Below are 16,606 nucleotides of genomic sequence, written 5' to 3' on the forward strand. Positions count from 1 at the left end.
GAGTACTGATGCACCTGAAACTTTGAAGCTTTAGCTACAACTACAACCTATAGCTCTTCAAGAAAAATGTCAAGTTGTTTCTTCTTTCCCAACCTCCATATGCACCTCACAAATGATGTGCATGGGCTTTTTTACCTTGTGTATGGAATTGATATTAAAAACAAAATAATAATAACCATCCTTTCTTTTAAAGTTAAACAGTGGTCAGCATTCATGGTGAAGAATTTATAGAGACAAAAACACAGTCTTCTTGCACTTCATGTTCAGACCATGCACTTCAAACATGTTGCAGAATCAACTGGAAAGGCACCAGGTTCCTACACCACACCACACCAAAACATGGTTTGAAAGAAAGTTCAAAGAAGCTTGTTAGATGATGAAACATCATCCGAATCTAAACAAGAATGATGGATTAATAATTCCAATAATCTGGAGGATCCATCTTCAACCCATACAGCATCCAGAACAACCCAACACAAGAAAAGTTTAATATATATAAGAGGATTGTAGAAATTGTTTAATGTAGTTCTGCTATAAAAAAAATTTATTTAGTTAGTTATTTTAATCATCTGTAAATTATTATACTGATATGTATAAAACGTTTATTTTATTTTGTTAATTTATATTTTTGAATATATTTTATTTTATTTTATTTTTTTTAATCTGAGGTCAGGCTAGGATAAACAATTAACAAAGCATCTAGATTTATCTTATTTTTATGTAGTGTCATGTAGCTTGTATCCTGTTCTCCTTTCTCTTAGGATGTAAAAACCTGTCAAGATATTCCCATCTTGTCCATTCAGTTTAGATGCTGTAAAGTGTTGTTTATATTGCTGGATATACTGTATTATATAATGTAGCTTATTCATTATATCTTTGTTTTTCATTGAGTTCAGTAAAATAGATCCTGCAGCTCTTCTCATAAGTTTCATTTTAACTGATATAAGCCACTGTTTACCTTGTTTTCTAATGGTCCAGGCTTCATAGGTAAGTAATGGTCTTGCTAATTGTGATGTATAGGTGTGTCACTGTACATTTGTTGGATTTAATAATAACAGCAACAATAATAATAACACAAGAACACTATGGCTTTTCTCAGGTTTTCACTTTACCTAAATTTAAGTTTGTTATAAAAAAAAGGGGGGGGGGAGTATCAAGCTATTTCATACCTACTAGAGAGTTAAATAGTAAATAAAGTATATATATTTACATATACACTTTTACAAATATCAGAAGCAAAATGTTATTACCTGGTGGAATGAATTGCTTGCAAGGATGCCTTTGAAAGAATTTTGACTTCTGCCTGTTCTGTATTTTCATATGACTGTTATTCTTATATGACAATGAATGTTTTTTTATTATTTTGTACTTGGTTTTTATCATTTTTATAATATTAGAGGTTGGGCTTCCATGTTTATTAACAAGCCTGAACTTATTATTTATTAATCTGATTGAATTCAAACACTTTTTATCAGTTATAGGAGATTTTTTCCCTAACTTCACTGAAGTAGTCTTGACCAAAGATTTATTTCTTCCATACATTGTTCTGCCATTGATAACTTTATACTTTGTTTTTAACTTAGGAGAAGTTGAAGATGTTCTCTTGTTTATTAACTTATATCTGTTGCTTAAACTGTGTGAACCATTTTCTTCAGAAAAACATCCAAGTTCAGAATTTTTTGCAGCTGTAACTAAACAAGGAAATGTTTCATTCTTTTTACATAATGAAATGGATATACTTTTCTTTTTCTTTAAAGTTTCTGCTGAATTCACACAAGATTTTAAAATTTTATAAGCTGTTTTAGAAGGAGAATATATAGGCTGTGTTCTGTGCAAAACATTCTTCATATAAAGTTTTGGTTTTGTTAAAGCATTACTTGTACCTAGATTCTTTCTTATATATTTTCTGTTACAAATGCTCATTACTGGACTTCTTTTTTTTACAGACATTTTTGTTTTATACTTGTTTACAATCTGATATGTTGTGTTATGCACCTTTGCTACATGGGTCTGCATGCTTTTATTACAAGCTATGGTTTTATTCAACTTCATCTTATTTTTATTTAGGATTTGGTATTTTGTACTAGATCCATTTACTTCCAAACCCTTTTTCTGAAAAAATGGCCTTGATCTGTTGTCTAAAGTTGCTTTAGTTTTATCATTTACAATCTTATATTTTGTATTCATTTTTTTGACAGATGGAGTATTCAGACTTCTCTTATTAACAATTGTATATTTGGTTTTAATCATCCTTACAATTCCATTTAATGGAGACTTCAGAGACAAAGAATATCTTCCTCCACTTTTCTGTAATTTGGCTAAAGTTAATTTTGATTTAATTGGTGTAGTCAAATTTTCTGATAGCTTACTTGGGATTCTGCTACTATTCTTATCATCTACAAATTGTCTATAATTACTGCACTGTGATTTGTGTTTTTGTATTTGAATTTCAGCTTTGCTATTATCTTGTGCACCGACTGCTAATTTATTAAAAGGCTCTGTAGTGTTTAATGCCTTTGTAGTTCCATATTTTAAATGTTCAATTAAAACAGAATCAGATTTTATACTTGAAGATCTTGGGTGTGTCCCAGTTTTGGGTATGTTCTTAACAGCAGTGTTTGGTACAGGCATATTACTAGGGAATTCTGGTTGGAGAGACTGCAAAATTATTTCTGAGCGTTCATTCTTTTTGTTTGTTTTTAATTTAACTGAATGAGAAATATCAGATTTCATATTTAAAACAGCAGATTCCACTGACACAACTGGTAAAACTGCATCTAAGGGACTATTCAGAGTGGTCCGCATTTGAGTTAAAGATAAGTCAGGGTTTGCTGTTGAACCAGTCAATTTTTGATGGGTAACTAAAGTGGCTGATTCAGATGGTTGTTTTTTTTCTTTTTGTTCAGATGATCTAAATTTTTTTTTAGGGTGCTGTGTAAAAGCAGACTTTCTAACTGGTTCAGAAAGTGAAACAGCTGCTGCAGAACTACAAATTGGTAAAACAGCTTTAGAAAGGCATTTTTGTGGTTCAGAAGTTAATTGCAAAGCAGTTTTTGAAATGGTCTGTAATGAATATCTAGATTTACCATTGTTATAAGAACAATAAGAATTAGGAAATTGCTTTTGCACAGTGATCTCTGGCTTTTTCTTAACCAATTTAAACATGTCAGGCTGAATATAAGATTTGGATAATCCATAATTTAAAGAAACTTTATTGGTGAAGGGAACATCAAACTGAGAGCATATAGCAGAAGTCTGGCTAGAGATTATTTTTGTTGTAGGTCTATTATAGTGAGTAGAAGGAAGATAAGTTTCCCTTGTTGTGAACATATTTTTATCCATAGTCATTTTAAAGACATTTTGTTGAGATTCTGTGGCAGCAGGCTGTGATCTGTATACTTTGCTTTGGTTCAAAATATTAATACTTGCTCTGTTTGTAGTATGATGCGTACGTGCAGCTTTCAACTTTTCCTGAGCATAATGATTATCAATCAGACCTGAAAAAAACAAACAAGAAACTAATCAATGCAGGAAAAATATATATAACAACAGAATTTCTAAATTCTGTATTCAGTTATAATATTCATAACCAGTTTTTAAAAGCACGTTTTACCACCAACTGCCTTCTTACTAGGAGATGGGATGGCAAAAATTCAAAAGAAAACCTCACACCAGGAGTGACTACCTCAGGTTGCTAGTCTCAGACTAAAAACAGCAAGTGAATGAGCAATTAGCACTGGGACCAGACTGACATGGCTAATATGAGATTCCTCCATGTATAGGTTAGATTGTGCATATCTGCTAAGTTTATTTTCTTCATTCACCAACATTCTTTGTTAAATTTTTATTTATTTATTTATTTTAAATACTAATTTATATGTAAGATATCATGACCAACCATGCTAATTAAATAATCATTATACAAAAATTTAATCACCCTATCCTCCAGTAATAACATCTAATTCTTTCTTCAGGTTGCAAATATTCAGTTCTGTAACCTGTTATAAAGGCCATTCCACAAATTTTCAACCCTGAGAGTCAAGAATGAACTTTGTATATTTATTAAACTTATTTTCAGTATTTTTTATTCAATCTGCTCAGAGTATAAAAAATAAAATTGAATAAAATGAATTGTTCAGCCTTGTGCAATGAACACTATTATATCTGAACTTGTAAACTTCCCTTAAATCTCTTGTCTACTGTTTGCTAAATTCAACAAACTAACCAACCAATTCTCATAACTATTATAAACAATTCTCCGCATTTAGTAAATTTTCCAAATTGAAGGCATTGAGATTAGCTTTGCTAAATATATATTTATATATATATATACATATATAATATATATTTATTATATAATATGTATAATTAAACTCTCTTTCTCCTTAAAGTTTAACTTCTTTTAATTAAACCTACAATCTCTAGCTCTTATCAGTTGTTTTATCAATATGATCCCTTAATTTCCTAATAACCAAAACACAAATTCCTGCATTCATAACTCTTTTTCAAGTTTTCCATCTAAATAACATCTTAGCAAACTACGGCTTCAAAAAGCAAAATTTTATCCTTAATATAAAAAATTAAATCATTTATGATTTACTAAATAGCAAGAGATCTAACATGAAACCTTATATACCAAGCTCCTAACTAAAAAAGGTAATAAACAGATGGCATCAAGGGCATAATCATTAAAATTAAGATATTAGGCAAGTACTTAACATTCTTAGCATTCAGGAATGTATGACAGCTAATCTTGTTCAGTATAGTCACCTAAACAGAATGTTTCTTCATTGTTCTGTAATCCCTGATGATGGCAATGTAACATTGCTGAAATATAGATTCAGTATATTCAATTTCATCCTGGAGAAGTAAGTTTTAATACTAGAGGGATAGGACAGGTTCGAAGTTTAGAAATGCAAGAAGAGAGTGTATTTCAAATACTGAGTACTTTGGATGTCAATAAAGCAAACGGACTGGAGATATCAGGGAAAAAAAGCTTATCTTTATATGGTTTTTTTCAATTGAAGGCGAGTTAGCTAATCTCATAGGGAGTAGCAGGGTTTTTTCTCCTGGAAACTCAGGTTTTTTTCACCCTGCGTACAGACAAGTCAGCCTTCAGAACACGCAATTTACAGACAAAAAATACTGTTGTTGATGATGGGTAGTAGATGGCATTGATGGTAGTAGTGTTGTAGTAGGAGAATTAAGTAGTAGTGGTATTTAGCAAAGTAGAATCTGGTGATAAGTCCTTGAACTCCCTGAAAGTGTCACATAATAATAATAATAATAATAATAATAAATGAATTTATTTATTTCATCTCTTGGTGTTTATACCATACAGCAATAATATGAATAATCTACAACAATATCTTCAGTTTGCATTGTGTCATCCGACTCCTTTTACAGTACTCTTCCCATTTCTAAACTCCAGGATATTTTGCCACCTTCTCAATATTTATCTTCTATACTCTTACCAAGATTTTCTCATGATGACTTTTGTTTAGCTACTTTTACATACTTTCTTACATTTTTCTCTGTATTCTCTCAGAAGCATTGTGCATTTATTTCTTCTAATAAGGTTTCTCTTTCTATCCATCATTTATGAAGATAAAATGAAGATTTCTGAATATATTTTAGTAAATATTATCAAATTAATATGCATTTAGCTGCCTATATAATAACAGAACTGCTAGCCAGCTGGGACAACAAATAATGTAATTTGTCAGCCAAGTCAGATGAGTAGATAGCACTTTAGCAGTAGATAATCCTTCAACTAGTGAAAATCAACCACCTTACTAACTGGAGACATCTGGTGGATGTTGCCCATTTGGTCTCTAGAGTAACGATTCCAGTTTCCATTCACCCACTTTTTTATTTTCATGTGTGAGTGATACCCTTTATTCCAAAGGTTATACTGTGGAGACAAAACCACCTCCACATGAGGGCATGGGAGCAAGAAAGTTCAACAAGCCAGCTGTGCCAGATAGTGCACACAAGGAAACCTACTAGTAACAGATCATGAGGCTTCTCATCCAACTACTGTATAATCCTCCTGTGATTTGTTTTCTACCAGATCATGTCTGGAGGGAAATTTCCTTTTCCATAAGTAATGGTAAGCTCTGATGGATAAATGGATTGAATATTCACAATATAGGTGTTATGATAACTTGTTTCTTCTTTTCTGATGCATGCTGCTACTTTCTTTCCATTATTCAATAAAATAATACGATGAACAAAATATCATGGTGCCACTGTGATTAACTGTCCAAACTACACTGTACAACTCTTTCTGCCACAAGGGCAGCAGCACTTGTGCAACCCAGAGAATCTATTAAATACAGAATCCTCTTTAATTTAAAATGTACTTGACCCACTTAGCCACAGTCATCTGCTATTGCTCAACAAATTAAGATCACTCTGACCTCTTCAACTTTTTGTTACTGAAATTTGAATATCTAACCACCCAAACACAGAAATAATCAAATAATCTTCCTAGGTGACTTCATGTTCACAATGCTAACCAGTTTTTCCTTTTCCAATTTTACCAACCATACTTCCACATCTTTTCTATCTTGGTTGGTAAAATTGGAAAAGATAAGGTCATTGTATGTGAAAGTACACAATGACCTTACCTAATGTAAATCATCCATCTACCAACTGGAATACCGGATAACTATCTCCACTCATCCAATACTCTTGATTTTTTTCTTAACCAATTCTTTCAAATATATCATTCACGTCACCTCTCCTCTTCAGAATGCAGATGATATTCTTCGGGCTTAACAAAGGACTCCAAGCTTTGTTTTCTAAACCTACACTGAAGCAGGCAATAAATGCCAAACACCTTATTTGCTATGTACCATCAATAAATGCAAAATTGTATGTGAAAGTACCAAACACAGAAAATTCACTTAATGATTTAAAAAGAAAAAGCCACACAGCTTCATTTCAGCAATGCAAATTACATCGAAATAGTGAATATTAAAGATCCAACATTATTTCAAAGCCAAATGTTTGTAGAAACTATGAAAGTTTCATCATTTTTACCAGGGAGTTTTGAGAATACAATCCTTGGCATCGGAGTTACCTTAGCTGGCACTACTCAAAAGAACATGACTGCTACCCAAGCCTCCTTAGGTTCAACTTCTAATAGTGCACTTGATAAAGGTTTCACTGGCTGACAGCTGTTTCGAACTGTTTGGTTCTCTTCAGCAAAAACTCTTATTCAATATTAAAGAAATCTATTGTCAGAGAAATTTACATTTCTCTGACACAGTGGATGTTGTTATTGTTCTTATTGAGTTGAATAACTTCTAGATATGACGTTGAACTGTAGAACTGCTTTGGCAATCTATTGACCTTTGATGGAGTAGAACTTTTCTCTAGGGTTATTGTCAATTTTCTGTAGAACAGCAGCAATTGCTGGACAAGAATAGATATGGGCAGGTGTTAGTTCAACTCCTGGACAGTTCTTGCATGCATCATAGCTCGTACTACCGTCTGGCTCAATTTTCATGCCTTTAAAATGTTCTGTCCTTAGTCTGGTGATGATTGTGGTTATTTCTCTATTTTCATTAACTTCGTTCTTCTTCTTGAGGACACAGTGGATGCATGACTCAAAAGCAATTGCCAACATTCTTGGAGAGATTTCTGCCAAATCTTCAGCAACATCTTATTCTACTGAGTCCCTGACCCCAAAAACACATAAGGTTTTTTGAAGAGAACAAATCCTGTTCTCTTCAAATAGTACTGAAAATTAAAATATGCCCTACAAACAAGAACTGAAAGTTGCTTTGCTTAAGTAAGCCCAATTACTATTGGATCAGATAACATCCATTAGGAGATGGTAAAGCAACTTTCACTATCTGCAATGGATCACCTGCTCTACCCATTCAACAGAATTTCCTAAGAGAATGTGTTGCCAGAAACCTGGAAAAGGTGATTACTACAGCCTAAGCCTGAGAGGATCCAAGAATCCTAAAAGTAATTAACTGCTCTGACCAGCTCTGCATAAGATTCATCTTTTATAGTTCCTAGAGAGAAAACCCTTTGTCAAGAACAAAATCTGGCTTTTGCAAATATCATTTGACAACAGATTATCTAGTCTGACTTCAAAGCATCCTTACAGATGCTTTCTAAAACTTGAGCACTTAGTGTCTTTGATATAGAAGAGTATACAAAAATCTATGTAGAGATTAAGTCCACGTGAAACCATACTCTCCCAACTCTACACCCATTACGATGGAGACCCACAAGGTTCAGTTTTAAGTGTTACACTTTTTGCAATCAAAGTTAACTCGATAACTGAACAACTTTCTTCAACTGTAAGTAATATCATCTACATGGATGAGTTTAGTATCTTCTGTTCATTTATACAATACAAGGGGTTGCAGAAAGACACCTGCAGCAAACCAGTGACCATCTTTCACAATAAGCGCCAACAAATAAGTAAAGATTTTCACCACAGAAGAATTACCATAGTGTATCCATTCTCTTGATCTAACTTAGCCATAACATTTTATAAAATATGAGCAAATTTCTAAAATATGACCTTCCTTTAGTAAATCCATGCTGCTTCTTGCAGAGTATAGCTTGTTTGTCTACCCATTTCTGTATGCGAGTTCTTACCAACTTCTCTGAAATTTTCACTACCAGAGATTCTGATAGGTTGGTAGTTAGACACAGTTTCTGCACCACACTTGTACAATGGAACTATCACACATTCTTTCCATTCCTGTGGTATCATTCCTGAGCTGAGACTCAAGTTATACTAACATGCAAAAAGTGTAGCCAATTCAGCTGAACATTCCTTTAGCAAACAGGCTGATATTCCATTTGTCCTTAGAGACAAATTCTTATCCAGGTTATGCAACAGCTCTTCAACATCATTTTTACGAACCTCTAACTCTTAATCCAATGTAGTAGTAGCACTATGCACCATGTTACATACACCAGATTGATATATCTTAGTAAAGTGAGCATCCATTAACTAAACAACCTCATTAGCTTCTGACACTCTAGTACCATCTGCATTCAAGCTATTCTTCCATAGTCCTTTCTTTTGCTTGTGGCATAACAATAAAATTCTTTTGGATTGCCTTCAGCTTGCATGGCCAATTTCTTTTCATACTCCGATTTAGCTTTCCTCGCAATACTCATTACTTTTCTGGCCTGAGCTTTATATATTTCATAACTCCTCTCATTCACAATATTTTTTTGACACCATCCTCTTCTTGTGGATCTCTTCCTTAATAAGGTTGCACATCCATTTCACAACCAACCTATTTATTCTTCGAACACTAGGGTTAGATTCAGATAGTAAGCAGTTCTGGAAGGTATGACATTTTGTTTGACAGGCTATACATTGCTGGTAAACAGGGCACATCCATTTCATATAAGAGGCCATGTGCATTTTTAATTATTAACTAGGTCCGTTTTAGGGTAACAATCAACAATCCTAAGAGAAATGAACTTAATTTACATTTCACTTTCGTGTAAATTCGAATATAAAGATATATTTCATTTTCATATTTCTAAACATTAAAAATAAGACATTTTAATAAATTAAAGACTTAATTCTGTATGTTAGTAAAGTCGATAATAGTTTAATATCCAACGTTTCACTGATTAATATCTGCCAGCATTTTCAAAGGATACACTGATAAGCAATAGAAAGTAACAAAAACTAGGAAACTAACCGACAATTCTAAAAATTATATAAAGTTATCACTGTGCGTCATACAATGATATAATACGCATGTCGCAAGTACAACGTTTTATTTGTTGAGAAATTTATTGTAATTTTCATGAAAGTTCATTTCTTTTTGGTTAAATGATCTGATTAGAGTTTTCCATATATCTGGTAAGATTAGGCCTTGATTCTTATTTAAGTTACCTGTTGAACGGGCGCTATAGCAGCTTCTTTAAATGTTCTGGAATGGTAGTTCTCTTCTATGTAGGGCATATGGCTCATATCCCATTCAACATTATGGTTGGTAGAGGCAAAGTGGAAAGAAAGGCCTGATATATCCTGTCCGTCGTTCCTTACATAGCCTATGTGTTCCTTCTTTCTTGTTTCAAAACTTCTAGATGTCTGTCCGATGTAATTAATATCGCATGAACAGGGTATGCTATAAACTCCAGAGTATTTGTAGAAAGGATGGCTATCTTTCAGTGATCTTATAAACTTTTAACTGGTCTCAATAGGTTTGAAGGTTACTCTGATATTATATGGGTTTAGAAGAAGAACTAATTTTTTGGATATGGTACTAACAAATGGAATTGTTATAGAGTTGATATATTGGGTTTCATCTTGTTGTCTTTGCTGTATGTCACTGAAGAGAATCTTTTTGATGATTCTTGTAGGGTAGCCATTTAGGGATAGATCTCATATTTTCATTAATTCTTCTTGTAAGTCGCCAGGATCTGTGGTACACTGTATAGCTTCTGGGATATGTGGTGTTAGTAGGTTTTCTATATACCGACAGGTTGATGCTATTGTCAGTTTGTTTCTTAATAAGGACGTCTAGGAATGGAAGTTTATTATCTTTTTCTAGTTCCAAAGTGAACTTGATAATGTTGTGGAAGCAATTCATTTTGTTTAGATAATCTATTAGTTCCTCTTTTTTTTTTTGTAATTCCAAATGATAAAGATGTCGTCAACATACCTAATCCATGTGGTTGGTTTAGGGGTAATTTGGATAAAATTTGAGTTTCCAGATTTTCTAAGAATAGGTCAGCACAAGAAGGAGAGAGAGGGCTACCCATGGCTAATCCATTAAGTTGTTTGTAGTATGTTTTTTGCCATGTAAAATAGTTCAAAGTTAAGCAATGCTTGAACAACTTGGTGATGTTTGGTGGGAATAGGTTTTCTAAGATGTCGATAACTTCTGAAACTGGGATATTTGTGAACAGAGATGTGACATCCAGGCTAGCCATAATATTAACTTCAGAGTTATGGATGTTTTTTAATTTTTCGAAGAAATGTTGGGAGTTCTTGATATAAGAATCCGTGTTGTGAATGTGTTCTTGTAACATTTTGGGAGATATTTTGATAGTCTGTAAGAAGGAATGGATACCATCTGACTAACATACAGAATTAAGTCTTTAATTTATTAATACTACTGGTCAAGAAAAAGGTCATAATATGAATAGAATCGATGAAATCACAAAACGAAAGGTACGCAATCTTGAAAGTTTAAAATGTAGAAAGGCTAGGTATTTGAACCATTTGACATTCTTAAAAAGGTGTCGTGACAACAATGTTATACCAAAATTTCTTCGCCAAAAACAACTTTTTAAGTCAAAAAGAGCTAATATCATTTACCTCAATACAGCATTTGCTCTACTCAGAGAAAGAATTTGTCTTTGAGATTCATACTCAACCAAATAGATTCTTGATGCCATGACTTATTCACAGACATTTCTAATATCCTAGATGAAGAAACTTGGCAACTTTTGGACAACATGATTCAAAAATGTTATACAAAAACTTTCAATCAAAGTAAAAAGACACAAATTAAAAAAATTAACGCATATATGATAATCACATCAACTCCAAACCTTCCCTACCAGACAACCAAGTCATTGTGAACCAATCTACTCACAGCTTAACAAAACCAGAGATTTCTATTCTCAAAAAAGGATTCAATTTTGCCTTGAAAACAACTACTATTCAAAAAATGGACTTTATCTGCAACTTAGAGAAACCCTTCTCATTACTTCCACACACAATAGCCGATGACTTCACACAATAGCCGATGACTTACGATTAAAAAGCAGCACAATCCTCTCCACTCCCTCTAGATATTCTCACACCAACCCTAGCACTATGGAAAGAAAAGTACTACTGAAATTAAAAAACAAAGAAATCATTATACTGAGAGCTAACAAGGGCAACAACACTGTCATCTTAAATACTAAGGAATATGAAGAAATGATCAAAAATCTATTATCGGACACATCGGTCTATGATGTTCTTAACATGGATCCTACTCACAAAAACCATCTTGATACCAATAAACTATTACATGATATGACCAACTGGCCTGTGGACTTAATCAAAAAACTAAAATCTATGCATCCATTAACTCCAAGACTATATGGTGTTCCCAAAATCCATAAAGAAGGTACACCATTACATCCAATAGTAGATGGTATCCATTCACCTACTTACAGACTATCAAAATATCTAGCCAAAATGTTACAAGAACAACATGGATTCTTATATCAAGAACTCCCAACATTTCTTGGAAAAATTAAAAAACATCCATATCTCTGAAGATAATATGATGGCTAGCCTAGATGTCACATCTCTGTTCACAAATATCCCAGTTTCAGAAGTTATCGACATCTTAGAAAACCTATTCCCACCAAACATCACCAAGTTGTTCAAGCATTGCTTAACTTTGAACTATTTTACATGGCAAAAACATACTACAAACAACTTAATGGATTTGCCATGGGTAGCCCCCTCCTTCTTGTGCCGATCAATTCTTAGAAAATCTGGAAACTCAAATTTTATCCCAAATTACCCCTAAACCTACCACATGGTTTAGGTAAGTTGATGACATCTTCATCATTTGCAGTCACAAAAAAGAGGAGCTAATAGATTATCTAAACAAAATTAATTGCTTCCACAACACTATCAAGTTCACTTTGGAACTAGAAAAAGATAATAAACTTCCATTCCTAGACGTCCTTATTAAGAAACAAACTGACAATAGCATCAACTTGTCAGTATACAGAAAACCTACTAACACAGGACGCTACCTCCATTTCGACTCATCTCACCACATATCCCAGAAACTCAGCATTATCCATATGATCAAAAAAAGAGCCATACAGTGTACCACAGACCCTGACGACTTACAAGAAGAATTAATGAAAATATGAGATCTATCCCTAAATGGCTACCCTACAAGAATCATCAACAAGATTCTCTTCAGTGATATACAGCAAAGACAATGAGATGAAATCCAATACATCAACTCTATAACAATTCCATTTGTTAGTACCATATCCAAAAAAATTAGCTCTTCTTCTAAAACCATATAATATCAGAGTAACCTTCAAACCTATTGAGACCATTCAAAAGTTTATAAGATCACCGAAAGATAGCCATCGTTTCTACAAATACTCTGGGGTTTATAGCATACCCTGTTCATGCGGTATTAATTACGTCGGACAGACATCTAGAAGTTTTGAAACAAGAAAAAAGGAACATAGGCTATGTAAGGAACGACGGACAGGATATATCAGGCCTTTCTTCCCACTTTGCCTCTACCAACCATAATATTGAATGGGATATGAGCCATATACCCTACATAGAAGAGAACTACCATTCCAGAACATTTAAAGAAGCTGTTACAGCGCCCGTTCAACAGGTAACTTAAATAAGAATCAAGGCCTAATCTTACCATTTATATGGAAAACTCTAATCAGATCATTTAACCAAAAAGAAATGAACTTTCATGAAAATTACAATAAATTTCTCAACAAATAAAACGTTGTACTTGCGACATGCGTATTATATCATTGTATGACGCACAGTGATAACTTTATATAATTTTTAGAATTGTCGGTTAGTTTCCTAGTTTTTGTTACTTTTTATTGCTTACCAGTGTATCCTTTGAAAATGCTGACAAATATCAGTCAGTGAAACGTCGGATATTAAACTATTATCGACTTGACTAACATACAGAATTAAGCCTTTAATTCATTAGTACTTATGGTCAAGAAAAATATCATAAAAAGGCATTTTAATGTTCTAGATACCCCAAAATATTCGCATTCAAAATATCATTTAAAAGCAATACACAACGGCACAGAAAAATGGATTTTCCTTCTGATTTTATTGTTCTAAGTTTATTTTTCTTTGGTTTATAACAATGCTCACCAAAGCTGTTTGCTCTGTGAGCTTATTTACATCAATTACTTACGAGTTAAATAAACAATTTCCTCTTTCAATTTCAGATTTTCGTCATATTCAGAAATATTCTTGGCAGAAGTAACCAATTTATAAGAATTTGAACTTGCCATTTTTCACATATAATTTCAAACACATTTGTAAATTTAATATTTCCAAATATCACATAAATGAAACACTTTAAAACGTAAAAATACAACACAAATCATTCTTCTAAAAATCACTGTTAAAATTACGTATATTCACCAAAAAAATCTTTATTTGTTAAAACTAGCGCCCTCTTTAATAGTAATCTGGGATCGTGTAAGAACCTGTGTTCCAAAAGGATAGAAGTGTATAAAGGCTGCAAATAAAAGTTAAAAAGATAATGCCAGAATTTCGGAAACAGATTGAGAATGTGAGGATTGCAGACGCTTAGGGAAAAAAAGAAGAAACGGGATAATATGACAGATCTATAAACTTTTGACAGGTCTTAGAGAAAATCGGTTTATGAAATTTTTCATTATGTGGAAAGAGGAGATAGAAGAAGAGAATATAGGGCATTCGTGTAATTTAGATTTTTGTACAGTAAAGAAAATGGCGAAAGCTAGATTTTTCACTCACAGAACCGTGATTGAGTCGAATAGTTTACCTCTTGATGCAATGAGTTCATCTAGTGTGAATGAGTTTAAGAGAAGGTATAAGTGCTGTGAGTGAAGCGTGTCCACGAAGAATCTCTGACTCACTCAGTCAAATAGTAATAATATCAGAAAATTTTCATTTTTATTATTTTTTTATATATAATTTTGCTATTGCCATTTTGCTAAAAGTGATCAACTTGGTATATGCAACACTGAACTCTCCGCTATCTCGCCACCATATAAGGAATCATGTATGAAGGAAGTGGATGTACTAGAACTGTTGCACAAACTGATTAAGAATTCTTCAATAGGAAATGATGGGATACCAATAAAGATGCTAAAAGAATGTTCAGGTGAACTGGCTGTTCCTTTGACCAGACTATGTAATTTGAAATCTCAAAATAGGGAAGATTCTGCAGGAATGAAAGAATGCAAGATAATCCCATTGCAGAGGGGCGGAACAAAGACCGATGTATTCAACTATCGACCAATCAGTAACTGAAGTAGTGGTGAAGATTTAGGGAAAGTTGATCAGGGCATGCCTTCAGAAATGGCTGTACTAAACGAAGGTTATATTGCCGACATGCTTGGCCAAGAGGTTAGCGTATCCGCTTTCTAGCCAAAAGGCTGTGGCTTCGATTTCAACCGTGGGCATGGATATTTGCGAATGTCAGCGAAAATACTAGTGGTGGTGGTGGTGGTAGGCAGTACACGGGGTTGATGTAGATCATTCGGTTTGCTGTAGTTGGTGGATTGATTGGTGGAGATGGAGAGCGGGTGTTCAAGGAGTCATGTAATAATAATAATAATAAATAAAAAAAATCATCTAACGCCTTTTTATTCCCGTATGCGGGGAGTAGGCGAGGCCATTTAGCCCTATCTAACTTTTGGAGACCGAGTGGGCAGTTCAATCTCCACTGGTACCAATCAGAGATAGATGGCCCAAGGCTATCACTAATTAAGCGGTACACAGTGAAGAGAGACGGCTCAAATGTGCCACCATCTCGTGGTCCCTAACCCTAACACAATATATTTAATGTCTGAAATAATGTGGGTTCTACGGTCGATTCTCTTGAGTTTCCGGGAGGAAAAACCCGCTTGCCCGTGCCAGAGATCGACTAACTCGGGAACCGGTCGAAAAAAGGCTTAGAAAAATTTCCTCTAGTTGCCGACTAGACTCGAAACCAAGTCTTCCTTCGTGCGGCCAAGCGCCGTGGTGTGTAAACGCCACATCTACTGAGCTACATAGGCCCTTAATAATAATAATAATAATAATAATAATAATAATAATAATAATAATAATAATAATAATAATAATTTAGCAACTCGCTGACATTCTATAATAATGTTACCATTGAAATAGACAATGGGAAATTGATGTACTATTCCCCTTGTCTGATACTTTCGGATTTGTTGAGGCATTTTTTCACAAAATACAGCATGGAAGACTGTTGCATACATTATAGAATATGAGTGAGAATTATTAAATATATTAGCATGAATAAGATGACTAATTGACAGATATCAAAAAGTCGTATGGAGGTCTGTGAATTGGCAAGATTCAAGCAGGGGCGAATTCTCCATACTTTCTGCGCAAGCTCAATACTTGAGAAAGAAGTAATATTTATTTGTTAATAAATTCATGCATTTATAAGCATTCCATTTAGGCTTTTATTTTTGTAGACAGAAGACGTCTTAAGCTTGCGCGGCAATAATTGGGTTTTGCGTTGTACATAAAAGGCCGATGCTTGCTCGTCTAGTGAATTAAGTCTGAGAATTGAGTCAGTGGAAGCTTCCAGGTCCTCCCTGCAGCACTGTGATTTCATGCGCGCGCATAGCCATTTTCGCCCCCTTCACGTCGTCTTTCTCTATTGCTTAAATACCGGCCAAACGTAGTCAAAGTAGTACTAGCCAGTGAGCTTCAGCCAGCCTTCACAACTGTGCATGTTGCTTCGGAAAATTAAGTTACAACCAACTTTTTATGATAATGTTATTGACCAATTCTGCAGTAGGGTAGAATTTGTATTCAAGTAGGTCAGCTAAATTCAAAGAAAAAAGA

The 16,606-nt window shown here is 33.8% G+C and overlaps 1 protein-coding gene across 3 annotated transcripts in view; it reads right to left on the bottom strand.

Moving 5' to 3' along the window:
* LOC150096613 (uncharacterized) overlaps nucleotides 1-14,154 on the bottom strand; it is a 157,016-nt gene extending 142,862 nt beyond the window's left edge. For 2 of the 3 annotated variants that reach the window (XM_090408559.1, XM_090408558.1), the window contains exons 1-2: nucleotides 13,941-14,154; nucleotides 1,251-3,497 (exon numbers count right to left, since the gene is read on the bottom strand). In XM_090408559.1, coding sequence (XP_090264685.1) covers nucleotides 1,251-3,497; nucleotides 13,941-14,040 — 2,347 coding nt within the window. In that variant the 5' untranslated portion in view covers nucleotides 14,041-14,154. Of the gene's footprint in view, nucleotides 1-1,250; nucleotides 3,498-7,047; nucleotides 7,133-13,940 lie in introns of those variants that run through there. The other variant, XM_090408560.1, reaches the window with a different exon arrangement.
* Nucleotides 14,155-16,606: the final 2,452 nt, after the last annotated feature.

The sequence above is a fragment of the Typopeltis vanoorti genome, chromosome 18, assembly GCF_054136105.1.
Source record: "Typopeltis vanoorti isolate ZY-2024b chromosome 18, IOZ_Tvanoo_1.0, whole genome shotgun sequence".
In the NCBI taxonomy this organism is placed as follows: Eukaryota; Metazoa; Arthropoda; class Arachnida; order Uropygi; family Thelyphonidae; genus Typopeltis; species Typopeltis vanoorti.